The sequence below is a fragment of the Budorcas taxicolor genome, chromosome 17 (genome assembly GCF_023091745.1).
Source record: "Budorcas taxicolor isolate Tak-1 chromosome 17, Takin1.1, whole genome shotgun sequence".
Lineage (NCBI taxonomy): Eukaryota > Metazoa > Chordata > Mammalia > Artiodactyla > Bovidae > Budorcas > Budorcas taxicolor.
This window is the reverse complement of record NC_068926.1, coordinates 53,150,076-53,173,983: the sequence shown is the minus strand read 5'-3', so window position 1 is coordinate 53,173,983 and position 23,908 is coordinate 53,150,076. Positions and strand designations below refer to the sequence as shown.

The window sequence follows — 23,908 nt, the reverse complement described above, 5'->3', positions numbered from 1 at the left end:
CTGTTTACCTGGATTTAGTACTTACCTCCAGTCCCTTTGCCCAGCTTCCCTCGATCTAGTAAGTCTTTTTTTTTTTTTCCCTTTAATGTTTTGGCTGCATGACATGTGGGATCTTAGGTCCCCAACCAGGGATTGAACCTGCATCCCCTGCATTGGAAAGTAGGTTAACCAGTGGACCACCTGGAAAGTCCCAAGTTTTGCTTGGCTAAATTTTATCAGCAAGTAGCTACTTTCCAGAAGGACTCACAGATGCTGCAGCTTCCAAGTTCTTTCATGTTTGGAAACATCTGTCTTTTTACCTGAATAATAACTGCCTGTATATGATGCTCGTGATCATATTTTCTGTCCATTAGAACTTGGGAAACAATGTGCTACGTTGTTTTTCCTTTTTTCTGGCATTGAATGCAGCTGCAGTTGGCTGTTTTTTCTCCCTTTTTAAGGAATCTGCTTTTTCTGCCTGGGGACCTGAAGAATCCTCTGTATACTTTCAGAAACATCTGTTAGGTCCCTGTCTATTTCTGACATATTTAGCAGTTCTGATACTGTATGGCTTTGGTCCTCAGTTTGTCTCCTTAACTCTTCCTTATCTCCACTCAGCTTGTATTATTTCATCCTTGTCTCTTTAAACGGATGTTTTATTTACATCACTAAAGTTTTTTTTTTTTAATATTTATTTATTTGGCTGCACCAGATCTTAGTTGAAGCGTGCAAGGTCTTTAGTTGTGGCATGCGAACACTTAGTTGTTGCATGTGGGAATCTAGTTCCCTGATGAGGGATCAAACCCTGGCCCCCTGCATTGGGAGTGCCCAGTCTTAGCCACTGGACCATCGGGGAAGTCCCTACATCATTTAAATTTTTATATAACACAGAGCAATATTTTACTCTGGGTAATGCTTTCTCATGGCCTGAATTCCTCATCACCCTTTGGATTCCTAGGTTCCATTTTTTTACTTTTTTCCTCTTTTGGTACAGTATGTTTTCAGTTGCTCATCCTACCATGGGCAGCTCTACTTAGACCTTCTATTTGCTCACATGTAATGTCAATGAATTATCCTTTATGTCCTTCCTACTTTATCTGAGCCCTTTCATCTTCATGTTCAAGCTACAAGTGAAAATTGGGTGCTGTGGTCTATACTTTCTGTAGTCAGAGGGCCTGGGGCAAGGATGGGGAGAGTGCAATTCAGTTGATGCATACAGTCTGCTATAGGTCTCTCTCTGAGCTTTCTCCTCCAGATCCTGCATCTCACCCATTGTGCTGGGATAGAGGTAACTCTATTACCTGGCAGGTATTACAAGTTGGAAGGACTGATGCTGAAGCTGAAGCTCCAATACTCTGGCCACCTGATGTGAAGAGCCAACTCATTGGAAAAGACCCTGATGCTGGGAAAGAGTGAGGGCAGGAGGAGAGGGGGGCAATAGAGGATGAGGTGGCATAGAGGTGGCATCATTGACTCAATGGACATGAGTTTGAGCAAGCTCTGGGAGAGGACAGGGAAGCCTGGCGGGCTACAGTCCAGGGGGTTGCAGAGTCAGGCACAACTGAGCGACTGAGCAGCATCATAGGTTGGGTCTTTCAACATCTGCTCTCATCTCCTCTGTGTTTCTGCCCCTTTCTGCAGGAATCCAGACTCATCTCTGCAACTGGTGACACTATTACAGAGATCTGGAGGGTCCTCTCCAAATGAAGAGATAAGAGGGCCATGAAGAGGAGCCCTCTGCTAGTCCTTCCCCCTGCTTCCTTCCAGAAAGTTCTGTAATGTCTGCATGTTTAAGTCATTGAGAAAAAAAGACTCACTAAGAGTGAGAGGATGAAAACTACAAGCTTAAGGAAAGCAGCAGAGCCAAGAGGGAGGGTCGGCTTCCCTGAGGAAGTTCTGGAGTGGCTGGACCCACTGGGACTACCTAGCTGTGCATTTATCAGCATTTGAAGGGGGAAGAAAAAACACCACCCATTCCCATCCAACCCTCATTTACTTAAGCCATTCTGTTGGCTGGACTTGCTGTGGAAAATGACAACTAGCACTTTCTTCCAGGTCTGATAGAATCCTGAGTGGTAGCAGAGGGGTCCTTAGCCTCAAAGATCTTTCCTTGGCTGCCTAGTCACTCCCTTCAGTCTAGTTTTCTCCAAACTGGGGCTAAGGGGAGTTAGAGTGAAATCCTGGGAATTTTGCTATCTGTTTTCCTTTCTCTTACCACTATGAACACTGTCAATTTCAGTGTTTACAACAGGAAGCTGGTTGGCTTTGCTGGACTTTCCTGGAGCTCTTGTTATTTATTTATTCTTTATTATTTAAAAAAATTATTTAATTTGTTTGTTTACTTATGGCTGAGCTGGGTCTTTGTTGCTGCAAGTGGGCTTTCTCTGGTTGTGAAGCATGGGCTCTAGGCACTCGCGGGCTTAGTCAGCCCGTCGCATGTGGGATCTTCCCAGACCAGGGATCAAACCCGTGTCCCTTGTATTGGCAAGTGGCTTCTTAACCAGGGAAGCCCCTGGAGCCCCTTTTAATAGTTGAAAAAGTGTATGTCTTTCATTAGGTATTGAGGGAGAGAGAGTCTATGATCAACCTTCACTCACCCCCTACTTGCCCATGAGCACCCCCACTTCAGCCCAGATTAAAATTTGATGGCTGATGATCACTACTTTTCCAAAACGAAACAGGACAAGCTAAAAATAGTGCTTCCTTTCTAAACATTCAGGTCTGGGAATGCAGGCTTATGTAAAAGGCAGGTAATTATTCATGGATCAATTGAGACGATAGCCCCTAGTCTTTTGTTTACTGTATCTGTCATATCCTCTGGGAGGAAGAGCTGTTGATGAAACACCATGACTGAGTCATCTAATACCTGTCCCGTTTCCATAAGCCAACTGTGACCTCATTTTGTGAATAACCAGGGGGAAAAAATCAGCACTGTTCCCATAGTGACAATTCAGTGTCTCTGCAGCCCTCCTGGGGGGAGAAAACACGTGCAGTTTGGGAATGATAAATCAGACATTCCAAAACTGACTCCCTAAGGTGACTGCCTCTATAGAACTCACATCACTCGGATTATTTTTAGTATTTTCTCTATGAAAATAAATAATGCACTGCATGGTTTCCTTAATCCTGAAACCACATGACCCAGCCTGAATCCACTGTACGAATCTACCATCCACACGGGGCGCATGGCCCGCTTATGTTGTGGCTGGATTTTGGCAACCATGAGCTCTCTGCAACAAAGTCAGGAGACTGGAAGTGAGTGGACTCCTGTGAGAGAAGTGGAAGGGGCAAGTCTCACAGTCTCTGCATCGTATTCTGCAAAACAGGACCAAAGGGCCTGGCTGAAAATGAGGAACTTATTTCATCACCCGTTCACTCCTTCATTCACTCAACCTGCATGTCTTGCTCTAGGAGTCCTACTGTCTCAGCGCTGGGTGGGGAGAGAGCCTGAGTTCCGAGTGTCACACACAGAGAGCCAAGAAAGAGACCGTGACCCAAACCAGGGAAGGCAGCGGCCACCTGGAGAGCAGAGATGACGACCAGCAGCGAGGCCAAGTGCACCGAGTGGGGGACGAGGAAGAGGACCTGGAAAAGCAGACACACAAATGGCACGTGATGTGGTGTGGTGGGAGAGGCAAGGGAAACGTGAGCCAACGGTGTGGAGGAAGCTGGAGGTGGAGAGTCAGAGCGCCCAGAGGGTGGAAGGAGCCATCCGAGTGCGCGGACACCACAGAGCAGCCGTCCTTCACGCCAGAGTGCCCTGGAACGGCTGGAAGCGGACTGGAGGGGCGGGGAAGGGGGGAGGTGAGAAACAGGGAGAAAACAGACGATGCAAAGTCTGGAAGTAAAGAGGAGGAGACAGGGCTGCGAGTGTCAGCAGGGTGGCTAGGCTGAGCCCTGCTTTTAGGAAAACCCGCAGAAGACCCGAAGGGGCGATGAGAGGTAGCAGCTCCTGTCACGGATGGAGGCTTCAGGAGGGATGCGAGGCAGTCCGAACAGAGGAGGAGCCTAAGACACCCGAAGCAGACAAACAAAATGCGGTCTATCCCTTCGGTAAAATACAGCTCGGCCACGAAAAGAAATGAAGTCCCGACATAGGCTACAGCATGGATGTGCCTCAATATGCTATGCTCAGTGAAAGAAGCCAGATGCAAATGGATACATACTGTCTATTGCCACTTATGTGAAATGTCCAGAATAAGCAAATATGCAGGGATTAAAAATGGATTCGTGGTTGGCAGGGCTGGGAGGATGGAGGAATGGGGAGTGGCTGCTCACGTGGAGTTTTCTTTGTGGGGGGGGCGGTGATGATGTTCTAGATAGAAGTGATGGTCACACAGCGCTGTAAATGAGCTAAGTGCGACTGAGTTGCACACTGTAAACTGAAAACAGTACATTTATGCAGAGTGTATCTGAGCACGTGCACACACCCAAAACCCGAAGCAGCATGAAACCAGTCGGCCATCAGGCAGGGAAATAGGTTGAGAGCAAACCGTCCACAGCAATTATAATGACAATCCTCAAAACCGTCCTTCATAAGAAAGGGTAAATTACGTTATCTAGTCGGTTGAGTCATATGAAGTTGCAAAACAACAGCAGTTCCATATGTCCAATCTAACATAGCCTCTTTGAAAAGAGGAGGCACTCTGTGACATTTTGTAAGGATTTCTGTTACAGGTGATGCCAGCTAACGCCAACACTTCTGCCTCTCACAACCCTAGCTGATCTTGGTTATCACTCCCCTCCCCTCTTACAATGAAAATCCTGCTTGGGAAAGGGGACTTAAGAGACCCATTTTTCACTGGAAGGGACAATGTCTGATGGAGCAGACCACAAAGAATACGCACATGTGGGTTCTGCTTCTGGCTTGGTCAGCTGGGTTCTCGAGGGCTACAAGCCAGAGCAGGTGAGCCTGCCAACTGTTCCAGCACTTCTTCCGGGGGGAACACAGCGCCCACATGTCGATCAAGGCAGATGTGGGTTCTAATGAAGCACAGAGTGGATCATCTCTCTACCTTCCATCAGCCAGTCCTGCTCTCTGTTAGCCCTCGTTATTTCAGAGCTTCCTATATCAGCTTTTAAGACGATAAAAGGAGAGGACATTCTACAAAACCACTGTCACAGGGACACAGGGATTCTTTTATTGCAACAAATCATCTCACTTCCAAATAACACACAGGAAATGAAATAGTTCTCTTCACAAAGGGCTTCTTGAGGAAATCAAAACCCTTGGCCAATATTCCCAGCGAGAGCCTTAAGATACAGAACAGATTCTGGGATCCCTTGGGTTTTCTAAGCAAAATAAGTATTTGAGGCAGAAAAAAAAAGTAATGGTAGGATTGAAAGTGCATTTTTATAGTACTATTTGACCCCACCTACTCCATTCCTAGTTCAGAGGGTTTTTCTTTTTTTCTTTTAATCTTAACACTTAATGATGAAGTACAAAGAAATAAGTTTTATTCTCAGCAAAGGATAGTAGCAGGCCAATGGACTTACGAGTTAGTCAGACATGAGTTCTGATCTTGGCTCCTCCGCTGCCTGGCTGTGTGTCCTTGGTGAATTGCTTCATGTTTGAGCCTCAGCTTCCTTCCTATAATGTAACCTCACTATTGCAGGTATGATGATTCTATGAAACAACGGCAGAGCAATCTGCTCAGTGACTGAAACACGGTCAGCAAATTGTGGCGCCGCCGAGCAAAGGGAACAGGAAGGAACTCAGGTCCAGGTCAGTGTTTATCTGTCCCTCATTCAGTCTTTACTGCCTTCACTTTAGCATGAAATGCTGGAGAGTCCTACAGCACAATTAAAATTCTTCTTCTTTTTTTTTAATCTATTTGGCTGCGCTAGGTCTCAGTTGCAGCATGCAGGATCTAGTTCCCTGACCAGGGATCGAACCCAGGCCCCTTGCATTGGGAGCATGGAATCTTAACCACTGACCACCAGGGAAGTCCCCACCGCCTCAGTTCTTTTTCTGAAATAGGGTTTCTGCCCAACTCTGTAGTATATTTCTGAACAAAGCTGATGGATAGTTTGGCTCAACCATAGCAAGCAACAAAGTGGAAATTCGTGATTTTACGCAAGTAAGTGGCTTGTGTAGACTGCTGGAGTCTAGATTTCTGGACTCTTGCAGATTATGTAGTAAGAGTAATAAGAGCCGATGAATGAATCAATCTTCATTAGCCTAAGGTTGGTTCTAAGTTACTTTCAATGGGGAGATTCTCTCCACTGTTTTGAGATGTACGCACGTCAAGTGAAGTGTTACCTGCAGTCTTCCTCAGTGCTCAGCAAGAACAGTCTCACGTGTCACAGCCTGTCATGGTTTGGTTCCCAGCCGCCTGCTTCTCTCTCCAGAGTAAGACCCAAAGGACAAAACCACCCCCTAATTTTTTTTTTTTTTTCCCACCCTCTGTTTAAACGGAAGTCACTGCCCCGGCTGCTTCTTGCAGGTGCTGTTTCCTACTACTCTTCAAAGTCTCCGAGTTTCAAATTTTTAGACACGAAACCTTTTCAAAAGGAAGGTAAATTTGAATCCCAAGGCAAAAGAGGAAGAGCTGGCAGATGGAGAGAAGCCCAGAAAACCTCTGCCTGAGGAACCGTGAGGCGTCACTCCTAAGTCTTGCCGGCTCTGAGTGACACACAAGAGATGTAACAACGGTCCAGTCAAGGTCACAACATAAGACAAGAAGCTGACCTCTGTGTGTTCCTCCCACTGGTGGGATCCACGCTCTCCACCAAAGATGTTCTGTGAGATGAGATAAAAGGAGACAGACAGACTCAGCACTTGGCTGAGATCCTTCCCTTGCGAGTCCTTACAGACACGCTGATGTCAGAGGTGCCCAGTGTTTCACACACTGGTTTGAGCCAGGAAGAAAAGAACCTCGTCCAGTCCAAGGGCTTCTGTTTTTCATGAACCCCTACTCTCTCACATACTGACCAAAGCAGAGTGCAGTGACCCTGTTTAAGTCAACCCGCTCTGATTCTTTCCCTGACCCAAGCCAGAATCTGACACACGTCTCTGACACTACCGGCTGAATGAGGTTGAGCACGTGACTCCCTTCTGGTGCTTCCGTTTCCTCTTTACCACATGGGAGTGATGACAGTGCCGGCTCATGGGAACTACTGTGAAGATAGGGAGGACAGCTGTCAGGTATTTGTGCCTGTCTCACAGTAAGGTAAGAGCCATTGAGGGTGAGTTATAGTCACCAAGAGCGTCACTTGTCATCCTGGAGTCTGGGGAGGTGGGCCATTTCTCCCACAAAGGAGGGTCATTGTGGAGAGCTCTAATGAAGACTTACAAGTCTGAAACCAACTCTCCAAAGAGTGCTTTCACCACAAACGATGCCATATCAATGGACCATCAGTACAAATTACTCCAGAATACTCTATCCAAATGAGAATTAATGTTTGCAAAGTATGCTTGGGTAAAAAAAAATTTCCCCTTGACATGCAAAGCAAAGAATAATGACCACATGGTAAAATTCTCTTTAAAATGTCTTTTTTTTTTGTTTCTGCTCTGAGGCCAGATGTGGCTAACAGTCTAGCATTTTGATTCAAGAATTAAAAAAAAAGAACAGGGCATTCTTTAAAATCAGTTTTGCTTCACTGTTTAATGAACTTATCAGAAACCTTTATAATTTAAATAGGGAAACAAGTGGGTTGTGGTTAGCTTCTAGTTCATTCCAGGTATAACACACATTTCATAAACCAATGCATCAGTGCACAGGTATACACAGTTCCCTTAGGAGCTGTTTAAACATTGTTTTTTACTTAAAAGAAAAGCAGAGTTCTACTTAAAAACAGCTTCCAACCTTCACACCAAATCTGTATTCTTGGAACCTTCTTCTTAAAATCAATTTTGATGGAAGAAAAAAAAAAAATCTTAGAGAAAAAAACAAAACTGAAACCAAAGCAGGAGGCCAAACATACTGTCCCTTTCCATTTAAATGCATTACCATAAGATCATCTGATAAAAAGTCTTATTTTCTCCTTGCTTGCAAGTTCCTGGTGGTTTTTTTTTTTTTAAGGACCTGTCAGCTCACTCCTACCCAAGTGCTACAGCAGCATGCTAGAAAATGAGGGGACATAAAACACAGGTGACTTGAGATCCCACTGGAATGACCCAACCACATCAAGCACAGTCTCCGAGGAGCCTCCGCGAGCCCTGCCCACGGCAGCAGCAGATGCTGGCCTGGCAGGGCCGGGGGTGCCCACCCCAAAGGACGCCCACTGACCTTTTGGTGACTGGTGACTTCGTCCCTGCTCCTCCCCAGCTCCTCGTTAAGTTTCACGTTCTCTTCTTGCAGCGCTGAGAGCTGCTGGGACTTCTGAGCTGCTGCCTGCTTTAGGGTTTCTCTGCAAGGACAGCGAGTGTGGGGTTACCATAGAAACAAGACAGGCAAGGAAACTGTGGGAGAGGACCAACTCCACAGCACTGGGGAAAATATATCTGGGTCACGTGCCTGCTAGGATCTGTAATAACAGGAGGCAGGATTGTCTACCTGCAGGAGGGGCCAAACGGCTTTAACCTCTCAGGGGGAGGACTGCTGCCTGCAATTATTACATTTTTTTTCCCCAAACCTAATCAACACTACATCTACTCTCTTACCACCCACACTTACCCCACTTCTAAATACTTCCCACACAAAAAAGCAATGTTACTCTCTAAAATAAATGACAGATGAAATGGCCGGTATTCCCTTTGTTTCCATTAGAAAATTAAATTCACTACGTTGATAGTGATTTCCATCGTTGCCACAGTATTCTGCTCTAACTGTACAAATCTGTAATCTTTTTTTTTTTTTTTTAGGAAGAAATGTAAAGCTGATAGTTCCATTTGCTAGCATTTGTCAGAATCAAGTGTTGCCGTGAATCTGGGTATATTTTCAGGACAACTAAAGGTGAAATGCCCAAAGGAAATGTAGTTTTCTAATTACAGAACAAGTGTTTAATTTTGATTGTATTCTTTCCATACTGTTGACTTGTAATTAAAAGCAAATAAAAATACAACTTGCTGACCATACATATCATGAATATCAGCATATAAAATGTGAACAGGGTAAACATATGTATTAAACCTCTTCCCATTATTAAACTTGACTAAAAATATACATCCCAAATTATCCTTTACATGTGGATAGTCAAAATAGTTTATTGGATTGTTGGATTTTAGTTTTAAACCATAGAAGGTGTTTTTGATGCAATTATGAATTTTAAGTCTGGGCTGGCCACACTCCATTTAGTGAGCTGTCATACGTGGCTGAATTCTGAATCAAGTCATCTGGGTATGATTCCATCTGCTGATGCATGAACACGTCTATTTTTAACCTCAGTTGTCTAATGGGTGGCAGTACTTGGTACCTGCAGTTTTCTTGATTTTTAATTCTCCATGTACCTATAACATACCTATAGGGCTGACCTTGTGAAGATATAAGGCAATATGTCGACACGAAAATTCTCTTAGCACATTAAATTTGTCATTTGACAGAGATGTTTATTTAGCAAGTGAAGAAAAACTAAGAAGGAATTTTAGACTCAAAAGCTGGGAGGTTTGATTTCAATTATGGATCAACACACACACACACACACACACACATACACACACTACAAGTAAAGTTTATCTTCTGCTAAAGTCTATCAATTCTTGATAAATTTGAGGATTTTACTTATGATGAAATCATCATAAGCCAAACCTTTTATTCCCAAGTGGTCAAAACCTTCAGTAGGAGCTATTTGGTCTCAGCATTTGTGTGGCCTGTCAGTGGTAAGTTCTTGATCCTGTTCTTTCTCTCTTACAGATTTTCATCCTTAAAAAGATTTTAAAACCTTGGTTTCCATTAAGAGCTCCCAGTAAGGGAAATTAAAACAAGGAGTCAGGAAATATCAAGATGCCCTAAGATTTATACAAATGATATATATTCAATGTTTTAAAATCTACAGTATGATCTCATGTATATTTTCTCATTTCATCCTCAGAGCCCAAGGAGGCTCATGTTATTATTTATATTTTAAAGATTTCAAAATTGTAGCTCAGGCAAGTGAAAAGATTTGCCCCAAGTAAGTTGTAGAATCAAGAGAACTAGAAGTAGAACTGGGAGACAGACCTCAGTTGTGATCTGAATATAGAAACACCTTTCACCTTTTCTTTAGACCAGAGGAGATATGTATATTTCATAGATGGAGGAGGCTCCAACAGCCCAACTCCTGGACGTACTTTAAGGAATAACTTTGAAAATACCTACAAATATATTTTTCACAATTTTATAAGTTGCTTTTTCCCCCATATATATAGCAATATCTTGCAAAACAAAAGACAACTCACTGTTTTAAACTGAGATGCAGAATAAACCCTGCTGATATTGACTTGCAAACATTCTACTGAGGAATCTATCATAAATTTAATAATTACCATGCTAAACATATTCTACTTTTTAAAAATATTTATTTGGTTATACCAGGTCTTAGTTGTGGCAAGTGGGATTTAGTTTCTTGACTAGGAATCGAACCTGGGCCCCATGCATTGAGGGCCTAGTCTTAGCCACTGGACCACCAGGGAAGTCCTAGTATATTCTAGTTTTACTACTGAGCCAGGTGAGTAATTAAAGGCAAAAATTAGATTGCTTATATCGTTTTCCCTCAGAGTCAAAAATTACACACCAGAGATACACAATTTTGTTCTCTTTCCAACTAAAAACAGGACCTGGCTAGCCAAAATCAAGAGTTTTCCTAAAACCAGTTTAGGAAATGGCATAGAGGAAAAGGAACGTTTAGTTGCAAGGGCTGGCTCAGTTTCCAGGGCCAAGGGCAAGATCCTTATGGCTGGTTCCCATTAGAACTCGTGGGTTTGCAGAGGTGTCCCTTTTCCTCCAGGAACTCCAGCCCCAGCAGGTAATGAGAAATACCTGAAAAGCTCCAGCGGCCATGAAGGTCCCAGGTATGTGGTCACAAAACACAAAAAGCTGCTCCTTCTCTAGCTCAGAGCACAGTGAAATGACTGTGGGTCTCTTTTTGAGCAGCACTGTTCTCATGACACAGTACATTTATATCAGCTGGTCCCTGAAATGTGGCCAAGTCTCAGGCAGGGAACAATGAGTCACTGGGGGTGTGTTTGCGGGGGGGCGCTTTCAACCCACTCCTCACACCTCCCTCCCGCGGCTTCTCACTAACGTCACCGCTGTGTCTCCCGCTGCCCCTGTGTCCCGCTCTGAGGCCTGGCATGAGGCAAGGTTCTCGTAGCCCTGGCGAGCCAGGAAAAACGGCAGCCCCTCCTCGCGTGAACTACGCCCCTTGGGGAAGGGAGATGCAGGGACCCAGCCCTGGGAGGAAGGCAGGCCTAGGGGAGGTGGGCGGGAGTACGGCTCATGGGTTTTTGCTCCCGTGGGCCTACAGGCGCGGGCTCAGCTTCTGTTATTCAACGGGGTCTTTCAAAGAGGGGCACACAGAGTAAGCTGCTCTCTTGGAAGGAGTGAGACCACCCCATGCTGACTAGGGGTGGAGACAGAACAGAAAGACTTGAGTGAGGACGGGGACACATGAACCCTACACCAGTGTGGCAACCCTTACAGGAGGCTCCTGCATGGTGCTGCAGGACAGGGGGATTTTATCTGACTCCCCGGGGCTCTCTGATACGTCCGCTCTGGCCCTGCCCCTCCATTACCTAGTGCGGCCCAGGGAGCTCAGAGGTGGGATTATGGCAGAGGGAGGTTGGTGAGGGAATCTTCTCCTGATGCTCAGATCCTCCCTCACCAGATGCCTGTGTGACACAAATGAGCTGAAGTCAATGTAGTGCTCCAGACCCTCAGGCCGGCAGAGCTACTGTGTCACGGGGTGGGGGCAGATCCTTAACTGTAGCTGAACCTCCCCTCTCTCAACAGCTTTGAATTTTTTTCCCCATCATAGAAAAAGCAATGGCGGCTTCCATATATGCTGTTTAGCCTTGGCAGACTAGGATAGTCAAGCCTCTCCCAGTGGCCACCACAACTCTACACGTGTACATAGGTGTAAATGGAACCATTGGGAGCTGTTTAAATACCGTCTAGAGAAATATCACTAAAACTAAGGCTGGACGAAAGGATCCATCGTCAGCGTTGTGAGCTGTCCATCTCAGGTAAGTAGCCCAGAGAAGAACTCTTCTAGGAGGATTTTAGGAACTCACAGAAGAACTAGAGATAATATACTAATTTAACCCAAGCTTGATCAACAAGTAGTATTGAGGATGGCAACTTGGAAAGAGGAGTTTGGAATTGATGCTTTTGTCTCTGTTTGAATCTCATCTATTTGTTTGATCAGAACTGGAAATAAATAACACAAACCCTTGAAGGGCAGAGTCCACATACAATTCATTTTTGGATCCTTCCTAGCTCAACTGTACCTAGCAGAAGGGGCTTACTCAAACGTTCACCAGATTAACTGGCTTTAAATGTTCGGTTCACACAGTTGATACAGAGTAGTTCTCAGAACAGATAAGCAAAATGAAATCTACTCTGTAACTATCACTTACAGCGCCAGATAAATAACCATCTGCAGCGGTTATAAGAACCAAACTCGAAAGGCGGTATTGACAAAGGAAACATGGGCAGCCTGTCTGCCTAAAATACAGGCAGCAGACTGATGAGTAAACTTGGATTAGAAAGAGGCTTTCAAAGTTCTGCTCATTCAATGTCCACGACAGAAGATTAGATTACTCTTAAAATCAAGACTATTTGATATGCTTCAAAGTGTATGCTTTCCCCCACCCCCTATTGAAAGAATTTTAAGGGATTAATTAATAGAGGGTCTGATGTTTCCTAATGTTGAGATTGCTACCACATAAGCATACTATTTTTCTTAAATGTTATTATTGGGGTATAGTTGCTTTATAATGTTGTATTAGTTTCTGCTGTACAACAACATGAATCATATATACATGATTTATACATATATGCCTTCCTTTTGAGCTTCCCTCCCACCCCACCCCCATCCCACTCCTCTAGGCCATCATAGAGCACCAAGCTGAGCTCCTTGTACTATATAGCAGCTTCCCACTAGCTATCTGTTTTACACTTGGAAGTGTATATAAGTCAGTCCCAATCTCCCAGTTTGTCCCACCTTCCCCTTCCGTGTCCATGTGTCTGTTCTGTCTCTATTCCTGCCCTTGCAAATAGGTTCATCTACCATTTTTCCAGATTCCACATACATATAAACATACTACCTGAAAAAGTTCTACTTCCCATTGTATTTGCAAAAGGTTTTATCAAGTCACATTTGAATTCCAAGTGTTGTAACTCACCAGCCAGCACATATTTCATTTTGACCCTGTAGCTGAGCTATAGTCCCAACTTCACAGTGGTTATAGGGGTGAATTCTCAAGGGTTGCAATGGCATTTAGCGGGGGCAGGGCGGAGACTATTACTTTGACTTTTTATACACTTGTCAAGCACTTGAAAAAAGTAACTAGCACTGTTTCTACTTTTGCAATTTTAAATAAGTTCCATAATTTCTTTCATAACAGGTAAACTTACATTTCTTTCTTGAATTCTTCTATTTTTTGGTTCTCTACCGTCAGAAGCTCTTTTGATTTGTTCAGCTCTTCCACGTTTTTCAAGTTGTTTTCTTTAAGTGTATCCAACTTAAAGACCAAGAGAAAAAAACTTAATGAAATTATTTCATTTTCCAATCACATGAGTGGATAGACAAATCATTCATGAAAATGTGCATTAGACAGGTGAAATCAAAATCCTTTGCAAAAAATAAAAATAAAAAAAAAGATCAGCTGGGTAAAGAGATTACAAATGATCAAGTCTATTATAAACTGCAGCCTCCCCCATAGGTTAAGTCAGACATTCCCTGTACACCTGGCCAAAAGGTCAAACTAAATTGCAACATAAAGCAAAAGGTCTCTTTCATTTTTATACAATTCCTAAAATTTATCATTGAGCTTGCTATTCATGTACGATGCATCTTAAAACATGCATTAGAAAATAAAAACATTAGAAATAAATTGCAAAGGCATGACATCAAGGACTAATTCTTTGTAATGAAAACACATTCCTTTCTTCCCGCAAGACTAGTAATTTAGGATATGATATTTTTCAATGTCAGTGCCAAATTTCAATTTATATAGTCCTCATGATAAAAATTCCTAGGATATTTGTAGATGGGAAAGATTTAATTATTCACCTGAACTTCAGTCTGAAAAGGGAAAGACCACATAGCGAGACTGAAAAGCACTCACTCACATTCAGTCCCATCACCTGCCCACGGGGGATGTGGCCAGCCTACGGCCTGGCCTCTGGTGGGAAAAGCAGACACATTATTGGAATTAGTGGGGACATGACCAACTTCAGGCTCTGGCAGGTGGCTGGAGTTCTAGGTACGCAGCCCCCAAGGACGGGGAGCTTGTCATGGATGACCCATCACACATGTGTGCTCCTGGTGCCATGCTGGCTTTCTAGGACTCGTATAGTTATCTCCTCCAGCCAGAGGTCATTTTGTCCTACCATATGCTACCTGTCAGGAGCCCTGGAAGTCAGGAGCCCTGGAAAGTGTCCTGCAAATTTTAACACCACCATCTTCCTTTTAATGCTCCCTAACATTCCAGATTCATGGAATGTTCAGTGAGACCAGAAAATGATTCATCCAGTCAGTATTCTGGCTGTAACGAGACACCAAGGGGTAAGTTATAGAAACAGGGGATTCTCCCTGAATCTACCTTCAAAGCTTAGGGACATTCCTTAAAATCTTATTTACTTTAGCTTCCAATCGATTACCGTCTATAATTTTTAATGCTTTTATGTTTTCAGCTTAAGTCTTGTTCTCTTAGGACTGTCAACTCAATCATAAATGTACTCTTTTCCACATCAAGCTTCATTTCCCGTCTAATTATTTCAAAATGTTTATGCCTTTATGGATTTCAGTCCTTGCTCTGCTATCATGAGGAGACCTGATCTTTACGACGGCTATTCAGTGTGCCTGTCTGGATCTTCCCTGGCTTTAACTTCTTAACATCTCACCTGACTGTCACTTTAAAAAGCATCTGAAGTTCTATAGAACTTCACATAACTATTTCGGCGAAGCAATCTGCTTTGGATTTACGTAACAGCTTTCCAAAGAAAGAAAGGGCTGGTATGGGGTGTGGGGAGGGGGGCGGGCAGGCATCAAAAGAGAGGTGCAAGGATGAGAAATGCTACTTTTGGACAGAATCAAAATTACCCTGACGCCACAAATCTGTCTGAGACCTAGAAGTGACTGATTCAAAATGAGATATAAGGGAGGCAGTACTGAAATAGGCCAAGAAAAAGGCCTATGTCAAACTCAGGGCTGAGGGATGGAGTCCAGTGGCTCAAAGTTGGGAGGCACTTGGGAGAAAAAAAAAATACACGTGATTTAAGACAAAAAACACGAAAGCTAGAGAATGCCACTGGTACCTCCTCTCAGTAGTTGTGTCAGTAAACAACTATCGCAGAAACCCACACTACCAGGGCTTTCCCCTCCTTTTTTAAAGGTTGATCTTACTAAATAGGTAATGAAGTAATACACTTTATTTCATAGGATCACCATCCTGGTGTACATGCGACTCCACTAACATAGATCAAACCTGTGTAAGGCCACACTTCAAAAAAAATAAGTAAATAAACCATCCTGAGTTAGTCATCAAGAATTCCATGAAGTCGATACGCTGTCCTTTGTACAAAAAGCCATTTAAATCTGATTACTTCATTCTGCAGTTTTTCATTTGTTTGCTTGGAATCTTCCAAGGAGGCCAGTGTTTCGGTTTTCTCTTTGGTCATCTGTTCCATTATCTGCATGGCATCTTCAGCGGTTTGAGAGGCCTAAGTATGAGAAAACAGTGTGAGAAACGAGGGCACCCCTTGCCAACCTGGGAGGGGGTGACTAACGCTCAGGCCACGAGGCTCAGGATCTGTGTGGTGAAGGGAATCACACGGAGATGATGAGCCAGTAACCAACCCCATGCCAAGACAGACAGATCAAGACAAACAAGCAGAACAAAGTTATAGACACTTTCTGTGCCATTTTTCAACAAGCCAAACTGAAATATGCAATTTACGTATTTTCAGATCCCTATAAACCTACGCCTTCTAAGTTCTGAGTTCCACTGACAATGGTGCTCATCACTCTGACTTATGTTTGAGAGAAATGTTCACTGATAAGAAAGGCTTACATCCTTCTGTGGTCAAATGTTTTCTCTTAATCATATTTACTGTTAGAAGTTTAAAATACTCTTCTTGCTATCTCGAATTTGGGGCTTTTGAAATCACTTGGAATTTCGGTTGGGAACTTTTCAAACAAAAATGGAAATTATTTGGGCGGTTACAGTGTTTAAGGCTCAAGTGTTTCATGAGAAGCACTGAATGACCAAGTCTATGAGAAGCTGTAGGCAATGAATACAAGCATGGCTGTGAATAAAAAAGATAATATACACATAGAAACCAATCCTTAGTTGATACAGTATTGAAAATAAAATCACAGAAGTGAATTAAAATCTTTTAAGGCATTAAAATCCAGCTGCTGAGAATTCTGCCTTTATACCTTCCCAGTAACTGGAGGGAAGATTTATGAAACAATTAAAGCCACATAGAAGATACTAAGTTTTAACACATGACCATTTTACCATTGTTCTTAAGAACAATGGTTGCCTTTCTCAGAAAAATTCTCCCTAAATTAAAAAACATCTATCCTTTTTATTCACAGTTTGCAATCTTTTCTAATGGAGAGAGATGACAGCAATTAGACATTTGGTAAACACTTGCCCTTTCAGGTGGTAACAAACAGCTTGAGATACCTGACCAAGTGATTAAATGGGGTGCGTTTCCTTCTTTGGAAATGAAGGCACGTTCCCTCAGCCACTACAGGGTTAGTGAACAGGGTTAAGGCCAGGGGCCCAATCCCTGAACCTCCCACTTTACCGTAAAGGACTGCAGAGTCTCGAGCTCTCTGATTTTTAGAGTGAGCTTGCTCTTGTCTTTCCTCAATATACGGTTTTCGTTTTGAGACTCCAGGAGGTTGGCTGAGATGTGGCTGTTGGTTTTGGCCAGCTGGCTGATCTCTTTCTGGAGGAGAAAGTAGCTTTCGGCCAGCTTCTCCTTCTCCTTCAGGAGCTCGTCCTTTTTCAGCATCATCTCTCTTTTCTCGGCCAGGAGGTTCCTGTTGTCCTGCGTCGCCTTGGCCTGCTCGGCCAGGGTCACCTCGTGGTTCAGCTGCAGGTCGTCCAGCATCTTGGTGAGGTAGCCATGCAGCTCCTGCAGTTCCAACTTGGACTTGGACAAGGCAGCAAAGTCACTCTTCAGAGTCTCTATGTTGGCGGCCAGCCGCGCCGTCTCTGCACTCAGGAGTTCCTTCTCCTTGATGATGTCAGCCACTTTCTGCTCTGAGTTGGCCTTGTCTTGGACAAGTGTGTAGTTTTCAGACTGGAGCTCCTGGGTACAGGTTCTCAGCTTCTCCACCTCCTGTTCCAGGAGCGCCACCCTCCCGTGGAGTTTGTTGCTCTCGTACAAGGAGGCCTCTTTGTCCTGCGTCCTGGCTTCTTTCTCCAGCACGAGGGACTGTTGCATTGTGTGGACCTTCTCGTTTAACTTCTGACATTCTTCTTGCAGATTCAACCCGTCCCTTAACAAGATGTTCTTTTCAGAACAGCAGGCCTTGAGTTCAGCACTTAAACTCTCCTTGGCTTGCAATACGTCAGTGTGTTCTTTTTCTAGCATCTTTTTGGCGTTTTGGGCCTCTTTTAGCATCAGCGAGAGATCGCACTTGGTGGCCGTGAGCTCTTGGTTTTCCTTTTCCCTCTCTCGAAGCTCTTTCTTCAGAGCGTCGAGATTGCTGAGCAGTTTCATCTTCTCGTGCACAACGATTCTTCTGTTGGCTGACTCTTGATCATATTTCTTTTTAAGGTCTTCCATGGCCTTCATGGACTTCTCTCTTTCTACCAGTAAATCCCCATTCCGCATCTCCAGTACCGCTTTTTCTTTCAAGAGGTTATCCTGCTGCTTTTTGAGCTTGGTGATTTTCTGACAAACCAGCTCCTTCTCAGAAGTGAGGTACGTGATCTTCTCATTCAGGTTCATCTCGATGTGGGTGGACTCTTCCGAATATTTGCTGAGTTTTTCGGTGATGAGCCTATTTTCATTTAGCAGTTCTTCTTTCTCAGCCAAGAGCCTTCTCTCGGATGAGGTTAAGGTCTCTTTTTCGTGCAGAAGCTGGATGCACTCGGAGTCTGTGATCTCCCGGCTGGTCTTAACTTCTTCCAGCAGGTTTGTGAGGCTCGTGTTCGTGGCCTGCAATTGCAGAATCTCCAGCTCAGCCTTCCTCAGGCCCTTGCTGGCCTCCTCCAGCTGTGCGCGGAGCTCGCCGGCTTCCGTGCTGAGCAGATGTTTGACCTGGAGGGCAGTCTCCAGACTGGCGTTCAGCTTTTCCTGATCCTGAAGCAGCATGTCCTTCTCGAACTGCAGGTCTTTGCTGCCCTGAAGAAGATGATCTCTTTCGACCTTCAGGGCTATACACATGTTGTCAAGACCTGACTGTTTCTCCAAAGTTGACTTTTTCTCTATTGTGAGATCCTCAATCTCCTGCACCAAGCTCTTCTGATCTTTGACCAGTTCCTCATAGGAGCTCTGAAGCTTCTGAATAATTTCATCTTTATCTTTAGTCAATGCGAGGTTTTCAGTGACCAGCTTCTTGATATGATTCTCCAGGCGATCTTTTTCTTCCCGATACTTCTGAGACTTGGCCATTAGAATATCTTTGCTGAACTGCAGTTCCTCTGTGAGTGCCTGCAAGCTTGCTTTGGAAGCCTGCAAAGACTCGTTTTCCGTATTTATCTTCAAGAGTTCCTCCTGTGCGATATTGATCTCTTTCAGTAATTTCTCTCTCTCCACAGCCAAAGCTGCTCTATTGAGTTGTTCCTGCTGATAAAGCTTTTCAGCGTCTTGCTTTTCTTCCCAGACTTTCTCCTTTTCTAAATTAAGAGTTTCATTTACTGACCAGAGCTTCTGTTGGTCCTCCTGAAGTAAAGTTATTTTGGCCTCCAACTCTACAAGTTTGGATAGAAGTGAACCTTTTTCTAACTTTAAAGCATTCCCCTCCTGGGCAAGAAGCTGCTTCTCTGATTTCAGACCCCTCAGCTCTTCTGACATTAGTTCAATTTCTCTTTTGGCTGATGTTAATAAGTAAGTTAGCGACTACAGAGACAAAAGATGGAAAGAATGGAAACAAAATGAAATCAAGCAGACAAATGCAAGCCCAAGTAACTTAACATAACCTAAGTCATAGAAGTTAAAAAAAAGTTTACGGTAAATGTCATAGAAACTATCTGGATAACAGGGGAAAGAAACTGGATGAACAGAGTTCATAAAAGGATAATGCAAAGCAACTGTAGCTTTGCAAAACCTTGATAACTCTATTGGTTCATCTTTGAAACAACCTCTGAAGTACTCCTGACAGTTAACTAGAAGATACAAACAGTAGTTTGACATCAGGGCATGGGATTCTTTTCCTGCCATTCCCAATTATCCAGTAATTTCTATCGTAGGAGGGATTCATAGAAGAATTTTTAAAAACACAATCCAAAGAACTACAAAAAGTGAGTATATTTTAACCAAAAAAGGGAAAAGGGAGGAGGTGTTATAAACTGTTGCCTTTCAAACTAACTTACAGACCCTTACTTACTGAAGAACCTGGCCTGAGACTGATTTAGTCCCAGTGATACATGTAACTGACAAAAAATGCAGACTGATTTGCTAGGCTTTGATGACCAAAATAAATGGGCTTTTAAAAACATGTATTGGTTTATAAAATAAATTGACCATAGTGTCTCTACCGGTGCTGCCCAGAACTTTCTGCCATGATGTAAAAGGATTTGATCTGCACTGTCCATTGTGGTAGCCACTAGCCACACGTGTGGCGCGTGTGACTGAGAAGGGGAACTTATAACTTGAGCTAGTGTAAATTCAAATGGCCACACGAGCCCAGTGCCTACTGTACTGGTTTGCTGGCTACTAAACTAGGGAACACGGGAGCATCGTGGGCTCCATGAACTTCCTGAGATTTCACCCGAAACTGCTTGAGTGTGTATATCAATTCTCCTGGGAAAACATCTGAAGGTTTCATCAGCTCTCAAAAGTGTCTGCTGAGCCCTTGCTGCTGACAAACACTGAGGTCAGCCCTTGCTGCTGACAAACACTGTGTGAATATTCAGACTACTTTGGAAGGGAAAGAATTCTGGCATTTTAACCAAATGATCCTTATGAAAACAACAGCAGAAAAATTAATGGGGCTTTACACAAACCTCTAGAATGCTGTGGTTTGGTCAGGCTACAGTATTTTAAGGGAAACATTAGAAAACTGCTGTCTACCAAGATAAAGGGAGCCTCAAAGTCCAAAATTCTGGAAATTATATCCAGTGTTAAATGTTTCATAAAACTGGAGATATTTCACAGGGAAAAGAGAAAGCCTTGATGGGCAGCAGTAGCTTCCCTGGTAGCTCAGCTGGTAAAGAATCTGCCTGCAATGCAGGAGACCTGGGTTCGATCTCTGGGTTGGGAAGATCCGCTGGAGAAGGGAAAGGCTACCCACTCCAGTATTCTGGCCTGGAGAATTCCATGGACTGTATAGTCCACGGGGTCGGAAAGAATGGGACATGAATGAGCATCTTTCACTTTCACACATGACGTATATTATGATGTGCTCCATTTAATTTAAACGGGATTTGATTTGTTCTTGTTCAGTCACTGAGTCATGTCTGACTCTTGGTGACCCCATGAACTGCAGCACACCAGGCTTCCCTGTCCTTCACTATCACCTGGAGCTTGCTCAAACTCTTGTCCATTGAGTTGGTCCAATCGTCTCATCCTCTGTCATCCCCTTCTCCTTCTGCCCCCAGTCATTCCCAGTATCAGGGATCTGTTTTAAGTCCTACATATATTCTTCTGTATTTTATTCTACTCAACTCCTACATGTATATAAACATTTCTCTGACACATTAAAAACAATTAAAGACAATAATTTCCTTTTCTTTGAGCAATTTAAATAGCAGTAAGAGGGTCAGAAAACATATTGGGACACTGACAGGATCCTGACACCATAAAATAACATTCAATGTACCGAGTTCTACTCTACTCAGTAGGAGGATGTTTTCTCACAGCCCTTCAGTCCAACCTCCTTGTTAATAAGCTTTTAGTACCTTTCTGGGCACATATGAAAGCCGTCTCCAGAGGTCTCCCTTCTGACTTTTTCCTCTGTTCTTCCAACCGGGCTCCATTCCCTGTCCACCTGCCTCATGCGTGGCCTCTGTCTCTTGCTTTTCTGCACGATGTCTCTCCTAACCCTGGTGCAAGGTGGCAGCAAGACGGCCAAGACTAGAGGGACATGCTTTTCTGCGACAGTCTATTACAAGCAGATGGACAGGGCTCAGGCAACTGAAGGCTCTTTGAAGCAGCATAGGGGGTGATGGCTACACAGTGCATTCAGGGTGGAAAGACCTGTAGCCACCACCACCTGAGAAGGGAGAGCGGTTGGTACAAAACACTTGAAGCCACAGGAGACGTCATTCACCTTCCTGCCATGCGCTCTAAAGGCTACTGAACCCATTCCATGCGCTGCTGCGTTCTAAGCACCCTTACAACCTTGACGCGGGATGCAAAGCTCACTATACTGGGGCACACTGTCCTCCCCACCACATACTCTGGCTCTGTCGGCTTGCTTCCCCAGCTCCTCCAGCTTCTGCAGCAGCTCGCGGTTCTCCTCCTGCGCAGCCTTCAGCCGCTCCTCTGTGTCCCGTAGCAGCTTGTGGAGATTCTGCAGGACTTCTTCGTGCTTGGCTCTGCTCTCGGAACTGGCTTCCTCATACCTGGCTTTCAGATCTTGACACTCGTTCTGGCTCACTTCCATCTTCTTTTCCTGCAGACACCCCACGTCAGGAGGAAGTCACCTGGCCACAGCTGTCCTGCCAGCCACCCTCTCTGCCCCTGCTGGCCACCAGTCCCCCTGACTCTCTCTCTCCTTACCAGGTCTGACAGTTTCCTCAGCAGTTCTTTCTTTTCTTCCTCATGCTTTTCAGCTGCTTCTTTCTGACTCTGTTCGGCTTTGAGAGTTACTTCCCTGATACTTTTCTGCAGAAGGCTTGCGTTTTCATCAGCCTTGGTTAGTTTCAGCTGTAATTCTTCTACATTTCTAGAAGGAATTTCAAAACAAAGCGTCAGATTTTTCCAAAGAGTACTTTAAATCCTAGAGTTATACTTTAAAAAATAATATTGATAATAATTGGCTTAATGATGATAAATGTTATGAGCAATAACATCTAGAATTAGGAAAAAAAAAAACTTGACTTGTCCCGAAGAATACTTTTTAACGACTGTGATGGTTATAAATACTTTAGAGTAACAACTACTCTTAGTGTGAACATTTATTATTTTATGTCCGCCTCAGACGGTAACGAATCCGCCTCTAATGGAAGAGACTTGGGTTCGATCCCTGGGTCGGCAAGATCCCCTGGAGGAGGGCATGGCAACCCACTCCAGTATTCTTGTCTAGAGAATCCCATGGACAGAGGAGCCTGGTAGGCTACAGTCCAGAGTCGCAAAGAGTCAGACATGACTGAGCACAGCACAGCACGTAGATCACTACAGATCGATGAGCGAAAAGGAAACGTATTAAGTACTTAGAGGTTTCCAAATTTTAGCAGACTAGAATATTCAAGACTCATTTGGGTGCCGCTTCAGAATGCAGATATGAAAATAACAATAAATAATTTGAAGTTCTAGCTTAAAGATAACCTTGTGGTCCAATGAAGATGTATGAGGGCCATCAGCCTAGAGAGCAGGCTGTCTCATAGATCAGAGGAGGGAAACTTGGATGGAAACACTGGATAAAACACTGATGGAAACAGAACTTCTCCAGGGCTCTGTGCCACAACCACCTGGCAGCTGTGACCGCCTCATGGCAAGTCTGGCCAGAGCCAGCCAACCAAGGCCCAGGTGCCCATCACCCACCAGCGCTGAACCACGTGGGAGTGCTCGGCCGAACGCTTTTGCTGTTATTTTTTGGCCACACCTCACGCCATGTGGGATCTTAGGTCCCAAACCAGGGATCGAGCCTGTGCCCCCTGCAATGGAGGGGCATTAATGGGACAGTCTTAACCACTGGACCACCAGGGAAGCCCCCACATGGCTGGATGTAAACATAACTGCCAAGTGTTAACACTTTCAGAATCAGAAGTCTAATGGTGCTAACATGTCTTCTAAAAAACGTGCCTTATAAAATAAACATTTGATTTTTATACAGCAGCCATTAACACAAATCAAAGCAACAAGAGCCTCAGAATAAAGACAAGAACAGAGAGTTAGATGAAAGAAGCTTTAGCGCTGAGGAAGTACGGTGTAGTGATCAAGGGCAGCGAGCGCGCTGGGACCAGAACTTGCCTAGACTTGAAACCTCAGGCAAGTTGCCTAACCTCATTATGCCTTGATTTCTTTTTCTTTAATATGGGAACAACAATATACTCACCTCATGGGATTATCAGAAAAATATACAAAGTGGTCAGCATACCATGTGGCATGTGGTCAGCCCTTCATAATCGTTATCTATCGTTACACTGCAATTGGTTAAAAATATTTTTAACTGCCTGTAAAAGATGTTACTGCCTGGGACTTCCCTGGTGGTTAGTGGCTAAGACTCCATGTTCTCAATGCAGGGGGTCTGGGTTCGATCCCTGGTCAGGGAACTAGATCCCACAAGCTACAATTAAGAGTTCACATGCCACAATTAAGACCCAGCACAGCCGAATTAATAAATTAAAAAAAAAATTTTTTTTAAGACATTATTGCCATTGGTAAACTACTACCTTCCCCTTAGAAAGTTAAATAATTGATTCAAGGATACACTGAGACAATAAAGGACAAGAGACAGGCAACTTTTAAAACATAACTATCCTGAAGAGTTTGGC

At 44.0% G+C, this 23,908-nt stretch overlaps 1 protein-coding gene across 2 annotated transcripts in view; it reads right to left on the bottom strand.

The window, feature by feature from the left end:
* Nucleotides 1–23,908, bottom strand: part of CLIP1 (CAP-Gly domain containing linker protein 1) — a 118,087-nt gene that overhangs the window by 19,619 nt on the left and 74,560 nt on the right. The window contains exons 14-19 of one of the 2 annotated variants that reach the window (XM_052654310.1): nucleotides 21,972–22,137; nucleotides 21,649–21,864; nucleotides 16,881–19,148; nucleotides 15,669–15,785; nucleotides 13,476–13,582; nucleotides 8,211–8,331 (exon numbers count right to left, since the gene is read on the bottom strand). In XM_052654310.1, coding sequence (XP_052510270.1) covers nucleotides 8,211–8,331; nucleotides 13,476–13,582; nucleotides 15,669–15,785; nucleotides 16,881–19,148; nucleotides 21,649–21,864; nucleotides 21,972–22,137 — 2,995 coding nt within the window. The remainder of the gene's footprint in view (nucleotides 1–8,210; nucleotides 8,332–13,475; nucleotides 13,583–15,668; nucleotides 15,786–16,880; nucleotides 19,149–21,648; nucleotides 21,865–21,971; nucleotides 22,138–23,908) is intronic. The other variant, XM_052654311.1, reaches the window with a different exon arrangement.